Source organism: Cnephaeus nilssonii, assembly GCF_951640355.1.
Source record: "Cnephaeus nilssonii genome assembly, chromosome: 2".
In the NCBI taxonomy this organism is placed as follows: domain Eukaryota; kingdom Metazoa; phylum Chordata; class Mammalia; order Chiroptera; family Vespertilionidae; genus Cnephaeus; species Cnephaeus nilssonii.
The window spans coordinates 39,332,029-39,356,292 of record NC_137073.1 but is presented as its reverse complement, the minus strand read 5'-3'; the positions used below and the strand labels follow the sequence as shown (position 1 = coordinate 39,356,292).

The 24,264-nt window shown below is 42.9% G+C and overlaps 1 protein-coding gene across 4 annotated transcripts in view; it reads right to left on the bottom strand.

Annotated features, from left to right (window-relative positions):
• ALDH7A1 (aldehyde dehydrogenase 7 family member A1) overlaps positions 1 to 24,264 on the bottom strand; it is a 52,885-nt gene that overhangs the window by 7,613 nt on the left and 21,008 nt on the right. Inside the window, exons 10-19 of one of the 4 annotated variants that reach the window (XM_079779490.1) lie at positions 21,924 to 21,965; positions 20,025 to 20,119; positions 17,435 to 17,519; positions 16,003 to 16,109; positions 13,464 to 13,580; positions 12,286 to 12,383; positions 12,013 to 12,086; positions 8,774 to 8,849; positions 7,329 to 7,385; positions 5,080 to 5,176 (exon numbers count right to left, since the gene is read on the bottom strand). In XM_079779490.1, the coding sequence (XP_079635616.1) occupies positions 7,331 to 7,385; positions 8,774 to 8,849; positions 12,013 to 12,086; positions 12,286 to 12,383; positions 13,464 to 13,580; positions 16,003 to 16,109; positions 17,435 to 17,519; positions 20,025 to 20,119; positions 21,924 to 21,965 (749 nt within the window). In that variant the 3' untranslated portion in view covers positions 5,080 to 5,176; positions 7,329 to 7,330. Of the gene's footprint in view, positions 1 to 5,079; positions 6,913 to 6,951; positions 7,386 to 8,773; positions 8,850 to 12,012; positions 12,087 to 12,285; positions 12,384 to 13,463; positions 13,581 to 16,002; positions 16,110 to 17,434; positions 17,520 to 20,024; positions 20,120 to 21,923; positions 21,966 to 24,264 lie in introns of those variants that run through there. The other 3 variants (XM_079779491.1, XM_079779492.1, XM_079779489.1) reach the window with 3 other exon arrangements.

Below are 24,264 nucleotides of genomic sequence, written 5' to 3'. Positions count from 1 at the left end.
ACTTTGATTATAACCGATACCTGGCCAGATTTCTAAAGACCTTCAACCAGCAAATGGCTGAGTCGTTGTAGGATCCGTGTTTCTATTTTCAAACCTAATATACCTTGGGAAAATAAGTGGCCTCTTCAATAACTTACACAAAAAGAGAGGGAAATCCCATTTATTTACTAAAATCATAAAATATATAGAAATAAATTTAAAGGTTGTTAAGACACTGCAGGAAATAAACTACAGAATTTTGCAAAAAAGTATACATATGTGAACAAATCATATAACTAGATAAATATATCTAAGTACTATAAATTAGTTCTTTCCTAATCCTATATAATAAAAGGCTAATATGCAAATCGACCGAAAAGCAGAACAACCAGTTGCTATGACAGGCACTGACCACCAGGGGGCAGACACTCAACGCGGTGCTCCACCTGGGGGAGCACTGCTCAGCCAGAAGCTGGGCTCATGGCTGGTGAGTGCCGCCGTGGTGGCGGGAGCTTCTCCCACCACCACAGCAGCAGAACTAAGGATGTCCGACTGACGGCTTAGGTCTGCTCCGCCATCAGTTGGACATCCCCAGAGAGCTCCTGGACTGAGAGAGGGTGCAGGCCGGGCTGAGGGACCCCCTTGAGTGCACAAATCTCGTGCACCGGGCCTCTCGTTCATTTATAAATTTAAGGTGATTATGATAAAAATCCCAAAGAACTTTCCTTTTCAAAAACCTGAAAAATGCTCCTAAATTTCACTTAAGAAAATATGAAAAACACCCTAATAACAATTGTCAATACTGAGCCCTTACCATGTGCTAAGCACTGTTACTTTTATAATTTTTCTCTGTACTCTTTACAAGTGTATGGGACAAATCTTACCATGCTATTGTGTGGCAATGCACCGTTTGACTGACCAGCATCCATATTTCTTTCCTGTATCGCTCAGATTTCCCAATCGAGGGAACTCTCCTCCCTCGATTTCAGCATTAGGACTATGCATCCAGCTGTCCTGCTCTCCCCAAGCCAAAGGACAACTAAATGACCCATGCTAGGCCAACTGCCTGCTGTTGCAAAATTTTAATTTTGAGTCAAGAAACAAAAAGCCTAAAAATGGTTGACGTTCACTCATTCTAGCACTTGTCTAGGTGTCCTGACCAGACAGCTGAGTACTTCCCCTACCTAACTGGACTCCTGGAGGTAAGGAATCAAGGAGGGAAGGTGGTGAACCAGGAAGTGCTAACAGAATGCCATTTGCACTTGCCGACTGAGGGCAATGGTGTTGGCGGAGCCGTGTCGCTGTGGGAGAGGGGACACCTGGCAGGTCTGTGATGGTAGAAAAAGGAGTAAAACCATTGACAATAACTCCCAGGGCTGGCAGGGAGAGGGTGGGGAAACGAATATCCCAACCTCTGACTGCTCTGATTTCTGACCACTGGCCAAACAATCAAAAGCCAGAACACAAAGGTGAACCGGTCCAGAGGTCAGCCCCAGAGGACACAGCAGGAGAGAGAATGTTAGAGAATGGATGTGGAGGAGCAAAATGAGTCTGAGCAGCACGCTTTCCAAGTTTTGCTAAAGGCAGATTGGTGTCTGCAGCTTACAAAGCAAACTGTTACAGCTAACAAAATGAAGTTCAAAGAGGTTAGGTCACTTTCTGAAGGTCACATAGGTAATACACGTAGTACTTGAAAACAAATATAATAAAGGAAATTCAAAAGTCCATGAGAAGCCTGGCCAGTGTGGCTCAGTGGTTGAGCATTGGCCAATCCCCAGTAGGGGGTGTGCAGGAGGCAGCCAATCAATGATCTTTCATCATTGAAGTTTCTCTCTTTCCCTTCCTCTCTAAAATCAATACAAATATATATACATTTTTAAAGTCCACAAGAATTAAACCAATCCAGTATGTGTCAGTATGTACACACCACACACACACACACACACATACACACACACACACACAGAATACACAACCCCCAAAACAATCCTGGTATCCATAAATATGCAGTGAAAAGAGGCTTTAGTGGGGAAAGGAAAATTCATTTGTCAAATTTGGAGTGGGGGAAATCATTCAATATTTGAAGGGGAAATTAATTTAGATCAAATTATAGCATATATCCAAATTCCAATGGATTAAAGACCAAAATATTCCTACCACAAAACATTTGTGGGCCCTTCCAATGCAATCAAAACAACAAAACACGGTATATTTTAAATCCAGATCCTATATCCAATCTCCCCTTCAATGTGGAGGAAAAGTCCTTTCTTTTAGATTTTTCAAAAATTAGCTCCAAAACAACCACTCTCAGGAAGTTTCTGCAGCACATGCTACAGCAAGAGTGAAATAAGGAGGAAAACGCAGGATCCAGGAGTCACAGGACTCTAACATGGAAGGGCAGCAAAAGAAGTCCATGATGGTACTTGGGCAGTAGCCCCAGTGAGCAGCAGCCAGTCCAATGGAAGTAAACAGGACAAAGGGCAACTGATTCCAGGAAAAGTAAAATAAAAACTGAAACTGATTATGAACAATTAGAAAATATTAATAGGCATGCTACAGAGATAATTCAGGCATTTAGAAATAATTAGTAATAGATTCTATTTATATGAAACTAGAGGTCCGATGCACAAAATTCGTGCAAAAGTAGGCCTTCCTTCCCCTGGCTGCCGGCACCAGCTTCCCTTGCAGCCCCAGCTTTTGTCCAGAAGCTTGTCCGGAAGGACGTCTGGTCTAATTAGCATATTATGCTTTTATTATTATAGATATCAAGAATAGGTAAATCCAGAACAGAAAGCAGACTGGTGGTGGCTAGGTACCGAGGGGTAAAGGAGAACGGGGAATGGCTGCTTACTGGGTATGGGGTTTCCTTTTGGGGTGATAAAAATATCCTACAACTAGTGTTGTATCGTAAATCAGCGAGATAGATACGAGACGCCTTAATGAGTCAATTAATTAGGAGTCTTTATTTGCGCAGGCCCTGAGGGAGGTGTTTCCCAAATCTCTCAGCAACCACATCCAGGAAGTTTCCCGTATTTATACCTTTCGAGCTTCTTTGTCTGCAGATTTCACAAGGAGATCTGTGTAGGTTATTGTTACAGACAGTTTGTAACCTTGAATATATAATGAACCAATACTTGGCATAAGAATATGGGAATTATCAGTACCAGTATTAGCCTGTTACGTCAGATGGCTAGCTTGCAAGGTCAGACAGCTAAGTTTTTATCTTTTTCTATTATTCAAACTAAAAGTTATTTTACAGAATAAGGGACTATCTAAACACAACAGAGTTGACCTACAGAATAAGAGACTGCCTAAGAATAACAGAGTAGTTCAAATAGCAGTTTCCAAAGGAGGGATTACTACGCTTCACTAGGAAGTGGTGATGGTTGCACAACTCGAGAATGTACTAAATGCCACTAAACTACACACTTTAAAATGGTGAATCTTATGCTGTATTTTACGACGTTAAAAAGATACAGAGCAAAGTAAGCCCTAACGGCAATTATTAATTCCGGGGAAAATAAAAGATTAGACAAGAAAGTAGGTGTGTTTTTAAGGCATGATTGGGCTTGGCTTGTCTTTGCATATTCACAATAATTAAATGATGACTATAGATTTAACCAAAATCTGTGATATTCACAGATTAGAGGTAACAGAAGGTTTATGTTTGGGGATGTGGTAATAAGCCACAAGTCAACAGACATTATCTACGTTGACGAACTGAAAAATAGCAGAATGAGCTTATTATTTAGAAAGATGGAGGTCAACAACAGCAGAGAAGGTGAGGGTGGCTTTCAGTGGGAACTGTGGGTGGACCCGGGAGGGAAGAGGAGCTGCAGTGTTCGCTAGAAGCATTCTCGCCCCATTTGAAGGTTTAGCTGCATACGCACAAATATCACTTCTTTAAAAATACATTTTAAAAAGTAAGCAGAGAGAAATATTTGTAACCTAACTTTTTAACTTAAGTTGGAAAAACCATCAACAGATTTCATTAAATGAAAAGTCCCAAAATTGGATACATCAAAATGTATCAAGTTTCTGGGACTGGAAATAATGGCCCGTCACCGACCCTCTTCACACATCCTCCAGGAAACCTTTAAGACTAAGAAATGGTGATGAGGAAGGGGTGCTGAGTATGGAGGGGGTAGAAAAGGCAGAAATGGTATCAGTACAAATGTCTACAGCAATCAGGCAGATAAAATAAAGCAGGGGGACAGGATAAACAAGTGGCCAAGCCAGGTGTAAGACAATGGGGTATAGGGGGCCACAGGAAGGGAAATGTACATGCATGTCCTTGTCTGGAAATACTGAAATAGAAACCAGCTTCCCTGTTGGCAACCTTGCTTGAGAGGAGCCAACCGGAAAAGGTTTGAAAGCGGCCAGGTTAGAACAGAAGAGCAAGGACACTGACCCCTCTCGGTCCCTTCGGCGTTCCCAGGGACAGAGAATGCCCCCGAGAATGTTCTGCGGTGGCAGACACCCCTATTTGCTTTGAGAAAACTGCCTCATCACCATTGTGTGAAGTCTTCGTCAGGAGTGCTTCCCTCCCCAAAGGGAAGCCAAAATGACCAAGTCTTCTACCCGCTTCCTATAGGACCAGAGCCAGGATCCTAGGATCAGCCGATTGGATGCTCTCCAGGGACTGGAGACATACAGCAAAAGCCTAAGCAGAAGTTGGCATGCTGACCACAAGCTCCTCCTATCCACAGTGTAGGCTGGGAACTGGCAGGAGGGCCACAACGCCAGACAGGGAGGGGCAGGAGAGTCAGCCAGGGCTCAAAGTAACTGTAGTGAGCAGTACAGGATTCCTAGCAAAGCAAGCACTCAGATACATGGCCGGGAAAACACATACAAATACACAATTTAACTTCTGTGGTTGAAGATACTAATGAGCAACTTTCATTCGTGAGGTCAAAGAACAAAGAGAACCAACTCAAAAGTAAAGTTTTTTTAATAAACATCATGACAAATGTCCTTGTTGATAGAAATATGTAGAAAAATGATGGATTAGTTTCAAAAAAAGTTCTCAGAGTCAGTTTAACTTGACTTCTACACCTCAGATTAGAGCTGCCAGTCCCCAGCTCCCCCATCCCCCCAACCCCCCGCCCAACCATGCACTGGATATTCATTATTCCACATTGGACACAACTTCACGGCTTTGTAGATACACAGGAGGATGAAGAGCCTCCTTAAATACCTAATTAAAGAGAAATTATAATGTAAACATTTCTAATTAAAACAAACACTGATACTACTTTTGGTTTGGGATGCTTGTTTAGAAATACTATGCTGGGGGAGAGGAACAGAATACAGAAAATATTTTCATTACATCTCAATTTCACAAAACAAAAATCATCTACTGTTTTAATAGTGCTTTACTTTCTTCAGACAGCATTAGTCAGTAAATAAGACAGAGCTAGAATACCTAACACTGACACAAGAAGAAACCACAGCAAGATGTTTAAAGTAAATGCCCACATTGCACAAGTTTCATAAGTAACCACTTGTATTAAAAAGTATAAGTGTATCAATACAGAATAATCTAGTCTATTTTAAACGTTAAAAATGGAAGGAAATTAGGCTTTTGGGAGGATCACTTTATGAGATATTAAAAAAGAGCCCCTTGTTCAACAACGGGGGTAGACAAGTGTGCAGGTGTGTGCTGTGAGCGGGGTGGGGGAGGGGGGTCTGGAAACGCAGGATTCCAAGCACCTGATTCATTTGCTTTTTTTGTGATGTTAATTTTTATTCAGTTATGCGTTGTCCTGATTTAAAGAGTGAAATATCTCTACAGGACTAGTTATGAAAAACAGCACTCTATCCTGTCGCCATGCCCCACTCCCCATGCCCTTCCCTGAAGCAATGATTCTTTCGGAATTTACCTACCTATTTATAAGCCCAAGTTGCTATCTCTTTCGTTTCTAATTTTAGGTATTACTGATTTTCCACTATGGAACATGAAGAACTATTTGCCTCTCTAACCTCCTCACCCCTAACTTCTTCCCGCCAACATGGTCTCAAATGGCCCATCATCAGCATTTGGCTGGATTCATATTCAAGGCTGATAACAACATATCTAGGTGAACACTGGTCACACAGTAACTTTCCTTTCCGGATAAATTTACAATTGCTTATTTTTTTTCATTTGCTTGCTTCTCTGTCATAACCCCAAACTCTACGCCAGCTGTGAAAATGCATCAGGTCATCTACAAATGTCATCCTCAAAGCCATCTGCCCAGTCCGATCTGGCAGGAGTGCAACGGAGCACAGATCGCCGGGAAGACAGAACTGCAGGAGCCATTCGAGCTCCACGGGGGCCTGGACAGAACCCCGAGGGCTCCTGGGCGGCTTCCCCAGAGAAGGGAGCGACTCTCGGCAAAGAGCAAGTGCACACTGCTGAGTTCACGCGACACGTGCTGCCACAGGCGGTCATTCCCCGAGAGCAACCACAGAGGGCACCGCAGAAGCCTACCAGCTAATGAGGATGGCCTGAGGCTGCAGAAGAAATCCACACTCGCTCTCTATAGCACTCTGCATGGCCGGTGCCGGCTCCAGGGCAGGAGTGACGGCTACGTCCTCCCCACAAACCTCTGCTGTGGTGACTCAAGCTACCGCGAGAAGAGAAGTCACAATGATGATGAACACCTTAGTCATTCCACAGGTCCGGTGCCATGGTCCCCATACACAAAGACACACCTTCGTTCCATCACAGGCTAGAAGATGCGAATCAAGACTCACCCGAGCCCTAACCGGTTTGGCTCAGTGGATAGAGCGTCGGCCTGCAGACTGAAAGGTCCCAGGTTCGATTCCGGTCAAGGACATGTACCTTGGTTGCAGGCATATCATATCCCCAGTAGGGGGTGTGCAGAAGGCAGCTGATCGATGTTTCTCTCTCATCAATGTTTCTAACTCTCTATCCCTCTCCCTTCCTCTCTGTAAAAAAATCAACAAAACAAAAAAAGACTCACCCGAAAATTCTTTACCTGCTCAGATGTTCCTGCAGCTCCCGAGAAGATTTAAATTTTTTATGTTCTGTTTCTCCAAATTCCTACACTGGCATGTACTATTTTTTCTAAATTATAATCATAAACTTTAAAAAAAATTGTAACTACTAGGAACATAAAAATCCATTTTCATGTCTTATACTAAATATGGCTATTCCATGACAATTTTTTTTTTTTTAAATGAGTCTCTTGATTTAGTCAGGACCTCGGGGGCATAAAGGATTAGCCACTGTCATACTCAAAAGGATGCATTTATTCAGGGAAAATCTCAATTTCTTTGTCTTCTTCAGAAGACAGAGCTGCAAGAAAACCTAGAAGACTTGAAGTAATGTCAATTTAAAGCACCTTTACTGAAACTTGATTCCTTGGGCCAGCGGAAGGTCCTTACTGTAGTTGATGGTACTAAGGAGGGAAAAAAAATGAACAAAATTAAATGAAGGAAAGCATGTACATGATATAGAATATTTTTATGCCTTTAAAAAATGTAGCTGATCTACAGTATATATTAACAATGTGAAATGTCCAAATTACAGGATAGTGAAGAAAATATCAAAACAATCCTACTATGAATCAAGTTTTATAAAAGAATAAAAGAGGAGGAACACAAAAGTCTGGAAAAACACACAGCATACATGTTATTCATTTTCAAAGCATGAGAATATGGGGACTATAAACAATCTTTTTTCTCTCTCTCTCAATAACGTGTATTGAATTCAATAACGTATTGAATTAGCAGGAAAAACACAGATATTCCCATTGTGATAAAAAGTAAGAACTATAATAATTTAGAAAATAAAAGTGTCCCCGTTAGTCAGTTATCTGGCAATCACCTCACTTCTCCTAAGAGGAAAAGAGTCCCATTAAATGGGCTCCCAAAAGGCCACAGTTAAGTGTTTTCTGCTTTAGATCTCAAATGCACAAGAAAAGGAAAAAGAACGCAAGTGACTTCAAAGAACGGGAATCGGGCAAAGAGTGTGCATGTGTCTGAGACTTAGCAAGCCGTAGCCAAAAGCACTTCAGAAATTCCTGACAGACACAAAGCACTAAGGCTACGAGGAGCCGAGGCTGAGAAACCCACCTGTGGTTACAGAACTAGTGGGAAGCAGTCAATGGGATGAGGATGGGTGTCCTTGTTTCCTCCCCCCGTGTTCCCTCTACAACAGAACACCACAGAAGCCTACCCCACATACTGATGTATTGCACTTGGGTAAAGCTATTTCTAACCATGTGGCGGGGGGGGGGGGGGGGGAAAGAGAACAGTGTACATTTAAAAGAAACAACTCCTAGTCAAAATCTCCCAGAAGCCAACTCCCTCACCAGCTACCCATGTGCTGGGGGAATGAGCTAGTCCAACTTTGAAGGGTCATGCTCGCTATTCAGAGAACTGGGATCCCCCAGCTTGCTAGCCAGGCCGCCAAGCCCCTGCACACCTCCTCTCCTTCTGATTCTACAGGTAGCAAGGGTGGTAACTGCGCCCAAAAAGAAAACTAGAAAAGGAGAGCTTCTTCCGCTTTGTCCGGCTGGTGGACACCTCCCCACAGTGTCCTGTTCCTATGCTGTCTCTGGATAGGAACTACCAATGAGATGGTTTCCTAGTCGGCTGTTGGGCACGAGCTAAAGCTGGACAAGAAAGTAGAAAAATAATAGTCCAAAATGGAGGGGAGAGCCTGGGACATTAGAAAAAAAAAAGTTAAATGGAAATGCATAAAGCCAGAGCGGAAAGTAGAAGAGTGTAAATGCACGCTGCAATAGCTTTAAGCCCAAACCCGTCTTCCCAGAGTCTTTCTTACCAGGTAGATCTTCTCATGTACTGTTTCCAGGCGTCACTGCCAGACTCCCTGCCACCACCGGTGTGCTTTTCTCCTCCTGGAGGAACACAAAGGCAGCTCAATCTCGTTTCCTGGGCTGTTTCTTTCTGCGTGGGCTCCTACTCGGTACCACTGAAGAGAAGATACCAAAAGGAGGCCAGAGCTACCTGACCAGTTCCTGGACATTTAGCCCAATTTCCTTTGCAAACAAATGGATAAAAGATAGAGACCGAAGAAAAAAAATAAAAGGAATTAAGAGGAAACAGAAATGTGTCAGGAAGAAGAAAACCTTTTAAAAAAACTTTGCCATTAACACCTTAAAACCAAGGTGTTAAGAATAGAACCTCAGACAGAGGAAATGTTTTTATTTTCTCACTAGAGGCCCAATGCACGAAGATTCGTGCAAGAATGGGCCTTCCTTCTCCTGGCTGCTGGCACCGCCTTCACTCCGCCTGGAGCAGCCTTTTTGCCTTCCCACGCTGCCCAGAAGCCTGGAGCTGCTGGGGCAGTGCGGAACGCCTGCGTTGTCGCCATGGTGACAACACAAGCATCCCACCCCACCCCACCCCACCGCTCGGTGCTTGCATTTGCAAATTAACCTGCCACCTTTGTTGGGTTAATTTGCATACTCATTCCTGATTGGCTGGTGGACGTCATGAAGGTACGGTCAATTTGCATGTTTCTCTTTTGTTAGTGTAGATTTATGATGATCTATGTGTAATTTTTTATAATATACATAAATGCTTTTATAATAAAATATTTTAAATGTTAAATTAATATCCTCAGGTTATAAGAAGATAATGAATCCATGAAAATAAGAAAAGGATACTATTTAAATGTGTGTCATCAAAGGACAAAATATGTCTCGGTGTTGTTTTTAATAACAACAGAGAAGAAAAAACTTAATAGAAGGATTAGGAGAAAAATTTGAGAAAATTTCCCATATAAAAAACAAAAAGAAAAAAAGAGATAACATTTAAATAATAGGAGTTCCAGAAATTAAAATAGAGAAAAATCAAAGGAAAAACTTTCAAAGAAACACTGCCAAAGCAAAATCAGAACTGCAAACTGTGAGTCCCACTATCCAAGGACAATCACTGGCCCACTAATTGTCCCACAGATACTTTTACAAAGATCTCCATTGAGGCATATTACTATGAAATTTCAGAACTATGAAAAACAGGGGAAAAAGATCAGAAATCAAAGTGGATTGGGCTTTCCAACCACAATACTAGAAACCAGAAGACAAACAGCTCCAAAACTCTGAGGAAAAATTAATTCAAAACTGAACTATGCAGAAAAGCAGAGCAGGTCTGCTTGCACCTGGGCCCATAGCTGCTACACAGTCCCCTACACTGATAAAAAAAAAGTTCCCTGAATGACTGAGGTGCCTTATTGGGCCTGAACTGTTTCTGTACAAGCAATGTGGTTTATGTTCAACACCTGCCTTCCTCTGAGAGCCTGGGATTTGGGGGATGTGCCAGGCAGAAGGTGCCTCCACGACCAGGCCCCAGTAGAAGGCTGGGGTGTGGAGTCTGTCATTTGCTTCCCTGGCAGACTACCCATTTGTCACAATCCCCTGCTGAAGGAATTAAGCTCATCGCTTGTGACTCCACTGGAGAAGACTCTAGTACCTCCTTCCCTCCGGAACGCACCCCACACAACAGTGTCCTATCGCTTATGGGGAAGAGAGGAATTAAGAAGGTTAATCGAGCACAGCAGAGGGTCAATGCATGTCTAAAGCTAAGAAACAGTGCTGTGAAAGCACACTACTTAGAAAAACTGAAGTAAATTCAGAGGTCAATTTATTTTTTTCTTTTAGCGAGAATCTCAAAACGGTTGCCTCTGGGAAAGAAGGAGGGAGAGAAAGTGTGGGCAGAATTTCTTTTTCCTTTCTAAAACTTTAAGTTGTTTTTAAATTAATGTGAGGGCTAAAATGAAGAAGAGTCCATTGGAGAGAGGAGGCATGGGCTGGACACAGGGATTAAAGAGTTACAGAAGGACAGACAGATGCATTCAGGCCAAGGTGACAGAATGAAATGAAAGCAGGAAACTTTTGTCCAAGTTTTCACACTGAATAGTAATTACAGTTTCGTCTAAAATATAGGAATGCCCCGAATTATTTAAATTTTTACAAGGGTTAATGAATACTTGTTTTGCTTCTCTATATAATTAAAGGCAATCTGTGTTTACTATACTTTGGATCATTTTTAATAAGTAAAACAATAAATGACTGTTGGGAAGATTTTTTTAAATTATTACTATTACTAAGTTTAAGCACTGAGAACTCAAAGCATATAAAGAGAAAATAGGTGGAGGGTGGCAGTGGGCTGGAGGTGGAAATAAATAGATATAAATAAATAAATAAATAAGAAATTCGAAACAGGGCTCCGTAAAAAGAAACAACTTAGTATTTAATCTAAGATGAAAGATAACATTTAACATTTACTATGCCCTCTTTGCCAATACAAACCAGAATTTTTCGTGTGAAATTTTCTGTCTTTAAAGCAGGGGTCTTAAATTTTTTTTGGGCGGGGGGGGGTCTTGAACTGTCTCCCCAGAAAACAGATGCCACCATGTCAGGGGTCCACACATCTCAGGCTGAGGGCCCTGCGTGAGCGTGATGCCGCGGCTGAGAATAGAAGGCAGGGCCCTGGACAGTCACTCGGAATATGGAACGTGAGCTTTCTCAGGCATGTTAGACCAGGTAAGACGAGTATTTCAGTTTCTTGGTCAAACGTTTCTAAAAGCCACTACTGCTTTCCCTTTACTGCCTGCTATGAACTCAATTGTCTCCCCCTCCTTCCCACCCGCCCCCATGAACAGGTTGAAGCCCTAGCCTCCAATAACTCAGATTGTAGCTGAGCTCAGTAAACAAATGAATGAAAGACTTAAGTACGTCATTAAGGTTAAATGAAGTCATAAAGTTAGGGCCTGAAGCCAATAGGACGGGTGTCCGTATAAGAGGAAGAGACACCAGAGATGTGTGTACAGAAAAAAGGCCATGTGAGGACACAAGACAAAGGTGGCCTCAAGCCAGGAAGAGAGGCCTCAAGAGAAACCAAACCTGCCAACACCTTGATCTTGGACTCCAGCCTCCAGGACGGTGAGCAAATTCATTTCCGTCGTTGAAGCCACCTGGTCTGTGGTATTTTGCTATGGCAGCCCCAGCAGACCAAGACCCTGCCCAACACGGAGAAGGAGACACATGCTGCACATACCAAAGGCGCCTCCAATCTCAGCCCCGCTCGTCGGAATATTGACGTTCACGATGCCACAGTCTGATCCTTTCGGTCTGTGTGTAAAAAGGGAGGCAGGGTGAGAGCAACGTGTAGGAAAGTAAAAAACAAAACCAATAAACCATCCAAACAAACTCTAAGACTTTCAGTGCCAAAAAATGGATTTTCAACTATGATGGTTTCATGTGTCTTTTTTAAAGTCCATCACCACACAAATCAGACTGGCAGAGGCCTTAAAAATAAACAAGGTTATACCCAAGCCAGCGGAAGATTCTGCCCAAATCCTTGGTGAAGATGCTACTTGAAAGTCCCTGTTTTACTTCATTATTCCAGGCAAAGACTTCATCTTCGTTCTGAAAGGACAGATGTTCAAAGCTGTTAGATGACACAGGGTTCGGGTCAAAGTTACTGTTAGACTCATTTCATGAGGTGCACCAGTATAATTTTAGTGCAAAAAAGGAACCACAGAGTCACCGAGTCTATTTCTCGTACAGTGCCTTTGTAGGGTTTTCTCCCCAACTGTACTTCAGGGAACAAAAATCTTTCCTCCAGGCTCCCAGTACATTCTTCCATTCAAGCTACTATATATAACATCTAATAGTTATTGAACTCTAATTAAGTGCAACACACTGACCCCCACTTAGCATGCATTTAGTTATTTATTCCTCACCCTACGACACAGGTTTTCTATTATCCCCAATTCACAAAGGAGGCCCAAGAGGCTAAATTATTTGCTCAAGAGCTCATACTCACACATGCACACACTACAAAACATGAAATTATGCCCTCTAATCACCGTATGTGAAACATGATAAGACAATCTTTAAAGCAAGACGTTAAGCAATACAATCATGTGATTGCAGTAAGGTGCGATTCTCATTACTCCTCAACCGTCAATCATGGCACATCCAGACCTTGACTCAATCTCTAAATATGATCTGGCAGGGCTGGGGCCTGTCTCACGCTGGGGAAGGAGACCCTGTAGTTCTCTTCATCTGCTACAACCGCCATCGCCTGTCCTCGGGGACAGATTGCAACTGAAGATCTTTACATTGCCCTCAATCTTCTCATTTTGTCAGCTGACACTTGGCTCTCAGCCTTTCACACTATCTAGTCCTTCTGCACGGAAGCCAGATTTTTGGCCCACTCGGCTCAAAATCACGTGATACAGGAGATGAGGGCCACAATCTCCATAAATTGCAACACAGTCTTGGTTTCCCTGGCAGCTCGCCTGATGTGCTCTACAGTTTAAAGTGTTCATCCCATCATATTTTATCCACAACTTCCAAATTTATTCTAATCAGAAGGACTTTCTAAAACCCCCCCTAAAGGCAAATCGAGTGAAATTTAACACACCTTCATTTTCTCCTGGCCTTCTAATGTTTGTTTCAACATTAGACTAGAGAAAAGAGAGACAGAACCCACTTTTTTACCTTGAATTTAAAGACATAAAGAATCGGAGCAAAAGTCTCTGTGTGTGCAATGGATGCATTGTGGGCAAGACCCGTCACAATCGTCGGTTCCACATAATTTCCAGGGCGATCCATAACCTTCGGCAGAGAAAGGAAATAAAAACAATGAAAGCATTTTGTTTTCCAGTACTGGTGGTCAGGTATCTTTGCTGATACTTAGGAGAAAAAAAACCAACACAATTTTAGGTGAATTGTTTCTGCACAATAACTTCCCACCATGAATGAAAGTTTTCTCTGCCTCCTATTGGTTCTAACTTGGTCAAAGATAGAAAGGAAAAAAGAGAAATCAAGGATAGAGAGCTGTGTCACAGCCAAGTAGCACTGAAAAAAAGTTACAAGTGATGATTTTAAAATTCATACAACTTTAAAATAGGTAACCTATACCCATTGTATTATAGCTACTACATTGTGTCCCCACCCCCAAATTCATATGTTGAAACCTTAACCCCCAGAGTGACTGAATTTGGAGGCAGGGCCTTTATGGAGGTAAAGTTAAATGAGGTCACGTGGGTGGGGACCTAACCTCATGGACCTGATGTCCTTCGAAGAGGAAGAAGCCAGCGCCCTCCTCTCTTCATGCAGAGGGAAGGCTGTGTGAGGACACTTGGTGCCGGAACAGAGGCCTCACCAGAAACCAATCCTGCCAGCACCTTCACTTACACTTCCAGCCCCCAGAACTGCGAGAAAAATAAAGTCCCGCTGTTTCACCTATCCAATCTATGATATTTTGTTATGGCAACCACAGCAAACTAATACACATTGTACAAAAATCAAAAGCTCCAAAAGGATATAGTGTAGACATTCCTAACTAACCTCCATGTAATCAAATTACTAGTTCCTGTCCACTTAGTGATCACTTTTCCTTCCATACCCTACTGGTGCCTACAGCAAGCTGCCCTGTTAGGGGGCCGACTCCCGGTGTGCCTGTGTAATTCTGCATCAGCCTCTGAGCTTATGTTTACCAAGAGTCAGCTGGATTGCCCCAGCTGGTTTGGCTCAGTGGATAGAGCGTCAGCCTGCGGACTCAAGGGTCCCAGGTTCGATTCTGGTCAAGGGCATGCATCTTGGTTGCAGGCACATACCCAGTAGGGAGTGTGCAGGAGGCAGCTGATCGATGTTTCTCTCTCATCGATGTTTCTAACTCTCTATCCCTCTCCCTTCCTCTCTGTAAAAAATCAATAAAACTTAAAAAAAAAAAAAAAGTCAGCTGGATTTACTCCCAATCCTGGGCATGGCAGCTGTATCTGTTACTTTAATGCTATATTGCGTTGCATAACTTAAATAAATATTACACAAAGGAAAAAAAGAGCTATTTCTATAAAAATTAAGTTAAATGTTTCAGAAAAAAACTCAACAAAAGTAACAAAAAATACATAATTTTCATATACGCGCTGTCCAATGAGATGTGGGTGTGTCAATTATAAGACAACCACAGAAGAGTCTTCTCTCAGATAGCTCTGCAAGAGGCTCATCTCAGTGGCTATTAAAGAAAGTGAAATTAAAGCCTAGCCAGCATGGTTCAGTAGTTGAGCATTGACCTATGAACCAGGAGGTGGAAGTTCGATTCCCGGTCAGGGCATATGCCTGGGTTGCAGGCTCAAACCCCAGTGTGGAGTGTGTGGAAGGAGGCCAATCAATGATTCTCTCTCATCACTGATATTTCTGTCTCTCTCCTTCTCCCTTCCTCTCTGAAATCAATAAAAATATATTTTTTAAAAAGAAAATGAGCCCTCGCCGGTTTGGCTCAGTGGATAGAGTGTCGCCTGCAGACTGAAAGGTCCTAGGTTCAATTCTGGACAAGGGCACATACCTTGGTTGCAGGCTCCTCCCCGGCCTGGGCCCTAGTCAGGGCTCCTGCAGGAGGCAACCAATTGATGTGTTATTCTCACATCGATGTTTCTCTCTGTCTCACCCTCTCGCTCTTCCATTCTCTCTAAAAAAAAATCAATGGAAAAATATCCTCGGGTGAGGATTAACAAAAACAAACAAACAATAAATAAATGAATAAATAAAGGGGATTAAATGTGTAAAAAGAAAATGAAACTAAATTGTAGGTAATAAATTATTGGTATACCTTATGCAAGGATGAAGACAAATGCCTATTACACATGAGAAAACTGCTTTGACTTCATCTAAAGACTCAAATGTAGTTGTCTGTGTTAAATTAAAATGTTTTTGGTGTGTATTTTTTTGATTCCTGGTCTCACTTGACCTTTTAAAATAACCATTAAATACGGATTCTAATTACTCTAGTTCTAGCACAAAGTTTCTGCTGTACCATGAAGTCTCCCTCCATACGAATTCCTAGAGGCTCAATTCAAAGGCAACCACAGCTCTGAGATTCTTGTGTGTCCTTCCAGAAATCCCCATGGTTTGTGATGTCATTGTTTAAAGCACGTGTTCCCCCTTACAAAAAGGAGGAGAGGGAGAGGGCAGTCGGGGCCCGTCTCCCAGGGAGAGGAGGTGAAAATCTCACTGCCGAGCCCCGGGCTGTCCTTACCTTGCCACCGTAGACCACGGTGCCTCCTTCTTTCTTGGCTGCCTCCACTGCCCCAAGAAACATGTTCACTGCCTGCTTGGTGTGCAGTGGCCCATAGAGAACGTTAGCTGGAGAGAAAAAGGAATGTCCTTCATTGTCCTTTAAATGGCAGCATTTCATTCTTGTAACAGCTTTCCCAAGGAACCAATCCCTTCCTATGTCCTCTCTGTTTAGAACAGTGTCTGCAACCGTTTTCTGTCAAGGGCTAGACAGTAAATATGGAATGCTTCAGATGACCTATGTGGTCTCTGTCCCAACTACTCAACTTGGCCACTGCAGGTGAAAGCAGCCACAGAAGACAGGTAAACGAGTAGGGTGGCCGTGTCCTGACACACTTTCTTTACAGAAGCAAGTGGCAGGCCAAATGTGCGTATCCACCCCTGGTTCAGATCAACCAGCGAGCACCTGGTTCATTCACTGCAGGGTGACCACTCTCTAAGAACTTCACAGGCTCAGCAGCTGGTGTGCAATTTACAGGGGAGAGCCTCATGCCACCCATGGACGGCTGCCAGAAAGCAGAGCGTTACAGGTGAGCCCAGGAAAGAGGAAGAAGGAAGGCAGGTAGGCTCAGGAGGAGGTGGCCTTGTAGCAGGAAGCCAGTTGCAGGAAGATCTGGGTGAAGAGCTTTTCAGCAGAGAGAACAGCAGGACAGCCTGGGACCCCAGCACTGAGAGGAGGCTGGAACAGCTGGAGCTCAAGGAGCCCAGGGGCAGAGGTCAGGAGGTAGGAGCATGGGGGCAGAAGCTTGGGGGCAGAGGTCAGGAAGTAGGAGGGCAGGAGTAGAGGTCAGGAGGTAGGAGCATGGGGACAGAGGTCAGGGTGTAGGAGGGCAGGGGCAGAGGTTGGGAGGCAGGAGCGTGGGGGCAGAGGTCAGGAGGTAGGAGGGCAGGGGCAGAGGTCAGGAGGTAAAGAGGGGAGGCGGCATAGGTCAGATCACACAGATGGTGAGCCTGCTAAAGGAGCAGGAAAAAATCTAGGTTTTAGTCAAAGAGCAAAGAAAAGTTGCTGGAATATTTAAAGTAAAAGTGAATCATCTAATTTTACATTTAAAAAAAATCACTCTGGTCACTGTGGAAGGCAGAGGTAAGAGCAGGAAGTATGTCTGGTGACTCCTGCAGCCTTTCATGAGAGGGGACGGTGGTGGCTTAGACGAGGCAAACAGGGTGAAGAGAGAAAAGCTCATCACACTCATCCCAGCTGAACACCGCTCCCCGGGGCATCCCCTAGTCCACACCAAGCACTCCAGATCCGGACCTATGAGCAGACGTGTCACCCTCAACGCCCTATAACCTGCTCTGTCTGCCCCCAGTCCTCTCAGGAAAGGGGGAGAGGGGTTCAGAAACACTGTCACACCATCATAAAGGAACTCCTCTGAAACCAACCAGATACTCACAGTCCCACGGGTTCCCAACCCGGATCTGTGCATAGGCCTTTTTAAGTCTATTTACAACTTCATCATGGACGCTCTCGTGCAAAAACTAAGTGAAAAAAGAAACACGCAAGGGAATCGTCAAATAAATGTACAAATTTGTTAACAATGTACAATTTTTCTTAATAGTGCTAATTTGTAGTTCATAATAAATTTTAAAAAATTTTGATCTCTAAAACATACGCAAATACAAGTACGTTTATTTTTGTAATTGTGTAATTTCTCATTTTAATTGTTTACTACATGAAGATAATAATTTCCTCTAGGTGGCTGTTAGAACAAAACCATGAGAAAAGTCTTGATCAGATCTCTAGGGATCCATTTGATTAAGCTTTACAATCAATTATGCCTGTTTCTATTCTAGAGCACTGGGTAACGTAAGAAGCAGAAAACCTAAGGATACCTATCCCCCCACTATGCCTGCATGAGTCATGGAGAACACACACCACAGTGATTTGTCAGCCGACCTCTGCTGCTGTGTAACCAGGTGCTCTTAGCCTCAGGTCAAGATCTCAGAGGGAGGCCTTACTCAGGTGAGGACATGCCTTGGACTCACTCTGGGTAGGCCATGAGCTCCATGCTATGTTCCCAGTGGTGGAGGTGAACTCGTCTAGCCATCCATTCTCTGAGTTGGTCTCCATTTGGCAAATACATTGACATTATGAGTAGTACTTTAGTCTGTAGTACTGCAATAGGTTTTTCTACATATCCCTTAACTGTTCTATGGAAATCTATTTGGGCAATGACTAATAATAGCTTCTAACTTTTTAACACTAAATATAAAGCATGTCCTGGCTGGTGTGACTCAGTGGTTGAGCATTGACCTATGAACCAGGAGTTCACGGATCAATTCTGGTCAGGGCACGTGCCTGGGTTGCAGGCTCGATCCCCAGCAGAGCGCGTGCAGGAGGCAGCCAATCAGTGATTCTCTCTCATCATTGATGTTTCTCTTTCTCCCTCTCCCTTCCTCTCTGAAATCAATAAAAATATATTTAAATTATATATATATATTTGCTATATATATTTGCTCTAAGACTCAAAGGAAAAGAAAAAGTTGGCTGAATAGAGAAATGCTCCTTTTATGGCATTTCATATTTTGTCATATTAAGATTACTAGAGGCCCGGTGCACAAAATTCATGCCTGGGGGGGTGCAGAGAGGGGGGAGATCCCCTCAGCCTGGCCTGCACCCTCTCGCAGTCCAGGACCCCTCAGGGGCGGACATCCTCCAAGGATTGGGCCTAAGCCAGCAGTCAAACATCCCTCTCGCAGTCCGGGGCTCTCACAGTCAGGGACCCCTCACTCCTTACCACCCGCCTACAGCGGAGGTGGGAGAGGGTCCCGCCACGACCACTGCGCTCACCAGCCATGAGCCCTATGGGAGCACACTGACCCACCAGGGAGCAGCACCTGCGTTGAGTGTCTGCCCCCTGGTGGTCAGTGCGCATCATAGCAACCAGTTGTTCCCCTGTTTGGTCGATTTGCATATTAGGGTTTTATTATTATAGGTTAATCATTTTTAAAGAACTATTTTCTTCTCAGCATTAATGGAATAAATGTTTAAGTTTAATAAACTGTAAATGCTTTATGAATATTGTATCTTAGATCTTTTTTGAGAATTTCAACTGAGTAATGTAAAACCAAGAAAAAGTGTTCTTTTGTTGTAAAATACAGGAAAAATGTATATAAAATGTTTTGGGAAAAGTAAAGACTTAATTTTCATATATCTTTTATTTTTGTTAATTTAGACTATATCAACCTTATGAAGAATTTGTTCAGACTCACTGTGGGTGAGAGTAAAAACCCAAAATCAATTCCTCTGTAATTCAACTGTAAACTGTTCTTTTAATTACAGGAGGAAAACTTAACACTAATAATTTAAAAATGACAAATGTAGCCAAATTTTGAGCCTAACCAAACTTGTCTAGTTGTACACAGCTTTTTCATTACCAAGAGTCATGAAAATCAAGGATGTATCTGACACAAAACTTGAAACCCAGCTTAAATCTGAGTGTGGAGATTAACATCCCAAACCCTATTCATGCTGAAGCTAAACATCATCTCCTTATATGCACATATTAATGTCTTATTTATGTATGTATGTATTTATTCATAAAGAGAGAAAGCACATACATAGTCATTTGCTTTTCAATAAACCATGTCATATCAAGTCAAATCTATGACTTGATTTATAAGCCCCAAATTAAAATCTTTAAAATGTTTTTATAAGTAAAAGCCAAGGCTGTCTACCTGTTAGCTAACAATTTTAGAACTTGTCAAATATTAAGCTTGCTTTAGTCTCTAAGCGGCATTGGACTTTGTCCATATTGTTCTGGGTGTGGGACTGAAAAGTCTCACCTCCCAGTCCAAGTCCAACCAGTTAGAGAGAAACGGCTGTTAGCCTAGGCTGGAGGGTAAGGCAGTCCCTGGCTGAGAGGAAACCAGGGCCACATTATTTGCCACCTAGCATGATGGGTAGGAAGTACTTCTACGACACCTCCCTACCAGTGCAATCTGAAGAGCAGGACAACCTCACGTGCCCATACACACACTCACCAGGCGCCTCGCAGTGGTGCACCTCTGGCCGGCTGTCCCCACGGCGGCAAAGAGAGCTGATGGGACCACCAAGCTGAGGTCCGCATCCTCAAAAGCTTGGAGAAGCACAAACACACACCCATCAGTGTTGTGAAGTAGGCAGACAAGGTACTTGCTAAAAAGATTATATGAGAATTGAGAGATTATCCCAGTACAGATGTGCATGGAGGCTCTCGCTCCTCTGACCTCTTCCCCTTTCGTGTCTCCCAGTTCCTGATACTCAGCCTGCTCTGCAGCCTCCTCGAGGTCTCCTCTCTAAGACCACCATCCTTTTGTCAGCTTTCCTTCCCTCCAGGCTCAACCCCGAGGCCCACTTTGATGCCAGCTTCCCTGGGCCCGTGGAGAGCGGGGAAGCTTTGGACCATCACCCTGCAGACTGCCCCTCTAGCATCTACCCCACCCTGCGCCAGTCCAGGCCCCGAAATCCTCATGTTGCTCCTACAGAAGTGTGTCCAAATTTCTGAACCCCCTCGCGCTCTTTACCCCTTCTCTGGATTACCTCACCCCACTGAGTGACCACACACAGAGAGCCCTTCCCAGCTCCCTCTGCTCCTCTGAAGGATCGATGTCCTCTGCTTCTGTGCATTCATTCCTCCCCTCTTTCACCCTCAGAGAAAAAACCAGCCCAGTCTTTACAAAGTTAACCCTTCCCTTTATGTGACTTGTAATTCCTTCCTTCTTACCCCTTAGAGAAACCTATGGACACGATTCCCTCTTACATCTGCCACTGTCCCTTTTCCAAACTAACAGCATTCCCACACTAGCATGATGGGTAAGAAGGGGGTTTGTGCAACCAAGCAGACCACGGGTTCTTGTCCATTTCCACCACTTTTCAGTTGTGTTATTTTACCTTTTTAAGCCTCAATTTCCTCAGCCATAAAATGGGATAATGTCTGGGGTACTAATGGGTGACAGCAAGGAGGTAAGGAAAGAGCAGTATTCTGGGGTCTGACTGCCAGGATATCAATGCTGGTTCCACCACCTCCTGGCCGGTCACTTGGGCACATCCTCACTTTAAGCCTCAGAGTGTAACCTTCCAATGAGATAAATAATGGTATCTGCCTCGTGGGATTATTGTGGGGATTAAATGAAGCAACGCATATGAACCAGCTGAGCACAGTACCCAGCAAACACCCAGTGCTCACTGAGTGCTAACTACATTTTTAAATGAACTCACTCTGTAACTACATTCGAACTTCATCTTGAATAAACCCTTTGCCATCTACTTTTTAAATTTCTGGCTTACACCTCAAATGTGCAAGCATTTAAACGTGATGGTGATGGCAATGTACAAATTAGCAAGTGTGTTTTTTATCACAAAACCCATGCTTTTATTGTCTCAACCTACGGATGGTCATTATGTTATCCAGTTACACTGGTAGACTATTTCCTTTTGTGCCGAGTAATTGAGAAACAGACTTACATAATGCCCAAGTCTACAGGTGAGTGATTAAAATGCCTTAAAGGAGTGTTCCCTCCCTCTCAGTTATAAAAGCACCAAATATTCCACAAAAGACAAACTCATGTTTTTGAAATCTAATGGAAGTCACATAAGAGTTACTTTTTCTAGAGACACACGTGGCCAGTTTTCAGAAAACGGGAGGAGGGAAAGCCAGGAACAATGCCACATTAGGAAGTCTTGCACACAGGTGCTAAGCACAGGTTTCATTTTCCAAACATGAACACCCTTCCTTCCTAGTTATCTCTGCCTGCAAACCATGTGTCCTGTCTCATAAGTAAAATTCCTGAACATGTGAGTCAGGCCTTAGGCACGTACAAAAAGAGACCAGACGAGTTGCTACAAGTGCTACCGAAGATATTCCTAATGGAAAACAAAACAAAAATAGGGGGCAGCCTTACCGATAATGGCATTATTTCCTCCAAGCTCTAACAAGCTTCTCCCTTTAAAAAGATATAAAAACACATTAATGCCTATTTTAGTATTTAATGCACACTGACAGATGGCCTCAAATCATAATCTATCCCAGTTATGTTTTAATTTATTTTCTGGCTAAAAACATAGCATGAACATGGAATCAATGAAATAGTTCCTGATTTTAATAATTGTACTGTGGTTATATGACACAATGTACTCGTTTCTCAGGAAATACACTGAAATAGTTAGTGTTAAAGGAACACAGGTCTTAAACTCTTTTCAAATGGTTCAAAAATAATATGCAACCACAATATATGTGTGCATATGTGCAAGTGTGCATGTATGTGTGTGTATATGTGCTATTGGAGAAAGAGAAAATGGTAACGCAAATGGGGTAAAATGTAAGCAATTGGTGAATCTGGTTAAGGCTATATAGAAATTACTTGTGTGTCTTACAACTTTACTCTAAGTTTGACGTTATGTCCAAAAAAACCCCAGTTAGTGTTAATGATGCAGCCACTATGGAAAACTATATGGCAATGTCTCAAGAAATTAAAGACAGAATTACCATATGAATGATCTAGCAATTTAAATGTTGGGTACAGGGCCAAAAGAAGTAAAAGCAGGGACTCAAATAGCCATTTGTACCCCCATGTTCACAGCAGCATTATTCACAACAGCTAAATGGTGGAAGCAACCCAAGTGTCCACTAATGGATGAATGGCTAACACACACACACACACACACACACACACATATATGTGCATACACACACACACACACACACATATATATGGAATATATATAAAATGAAATAGTATTCAACCTTAAAAAGAATGGAAATTCTACAACATGGATAAACCTTAAAGACATTATGTTAAATGACTTGAGCCAGTCACAGAAGGACAAATATTGTGTGATTCTGGTTATATGAGCTTCCTAAAAGAGTCAAGTCCACAGAGACAGAAAGTAGAATAGTAGTTGCCAAGGGGCCGGGGGAAGGCAGAAATGGAGAGTTAGTTTTAATGGATACAGAGTTTCCATTGGGAAGACAAAAAAAAAAGTTCTGGAGATGGATATTGGTGATGATTACACAACAATGTAAATATACTTAATGCCATAGAACCGCACACTTAAAAATGGTTAAAATTGTAAATTTTTATACATCTGATCACAATAAAAAGGTTTAAAAATTATGTGCTCATTGTAGAAAATTATTTTTTAAACAGAGCAAAATGTATCAAGCAGGCAAAGAGCTATGGCCCACAGGTCACCATGAAATCTGTCCTTATACTTTGGTATAGTGCCTTCCAGTCTTTCTCCTGTGCACTTACATTTAGTTGAGATCATACTATCAAATTAACTTTGCTTTATTTTCTGATTAATATCTTATACCTTCTCCTTAAATTATTAGGAGCTGTTAAAAAAAAATCACTGCCTAGTATCCATCATGATGATGCACCAAATTTTATTTAGCTACTTCTCTAGTGTTGAATATATGGACTGTTGGATATCTATCTACCTCTTACCTATGTAGGTCAGGGTCAAAGGGCATGAATATTAGGGATACTATATACGTTGCCAGCTTACATTCCAGGCAATTACACAGCAGGCTATGAATGCCATTCTGACCTTACACTCCCAGCATAAAGATTTGAAATGTATTTGCCTCAATTTTAGAGCTGTGTTTACCACACCATTTGAACATACATTTATTTTTCCTTAAATGCACTTTAAAATCAGCTTCTATGCAAATCACTTTTATTTATCTGTGGTGTCAGGAGTGTATGTGACAGAAGGAGAGGTTCTCACTTCCACACTCTAAAACAGTCACGTGTCAGTGAGCGTTGATGATAAGGGGAGAGGGCCGCTATTACCAAGTCACTGAGTGCCCCGTCAGCCCTGGTCTCTGCTGCAGCAGCTGATTTGGTGACAGCCGGCTGGCTGGCTATGGCAGAGCATTGCCCGAGAAGGCAAGAGAAGGGGAGGGAACAGAAGATGCCACACCTCCCATCAGCTCCTCCTGCCTGGCTGCAAGTGCTGTGCGGCAGAAGAGAAGGGACCTATGCTTCCTGCATCTTTCCAACTCTGCCTGCTCCCTAACCACGCTCCTGCAGCCAGCCCCCTCCATGAAAAGCACCTGTAACTTAGACAGACAGAATATTTGTCCTTTTTTACCATAACCCATTTAATTAATAGTATACTTAAGAGAGAACAACTAACTACTACTTCCAATAAGAAGGGAACAGGAGCCCAGCCGGCCTGGCTGAGCATCCACCTATGAACCAGGAGGTCACGGTTTGATTCCCGGTTGGGGCATAGACC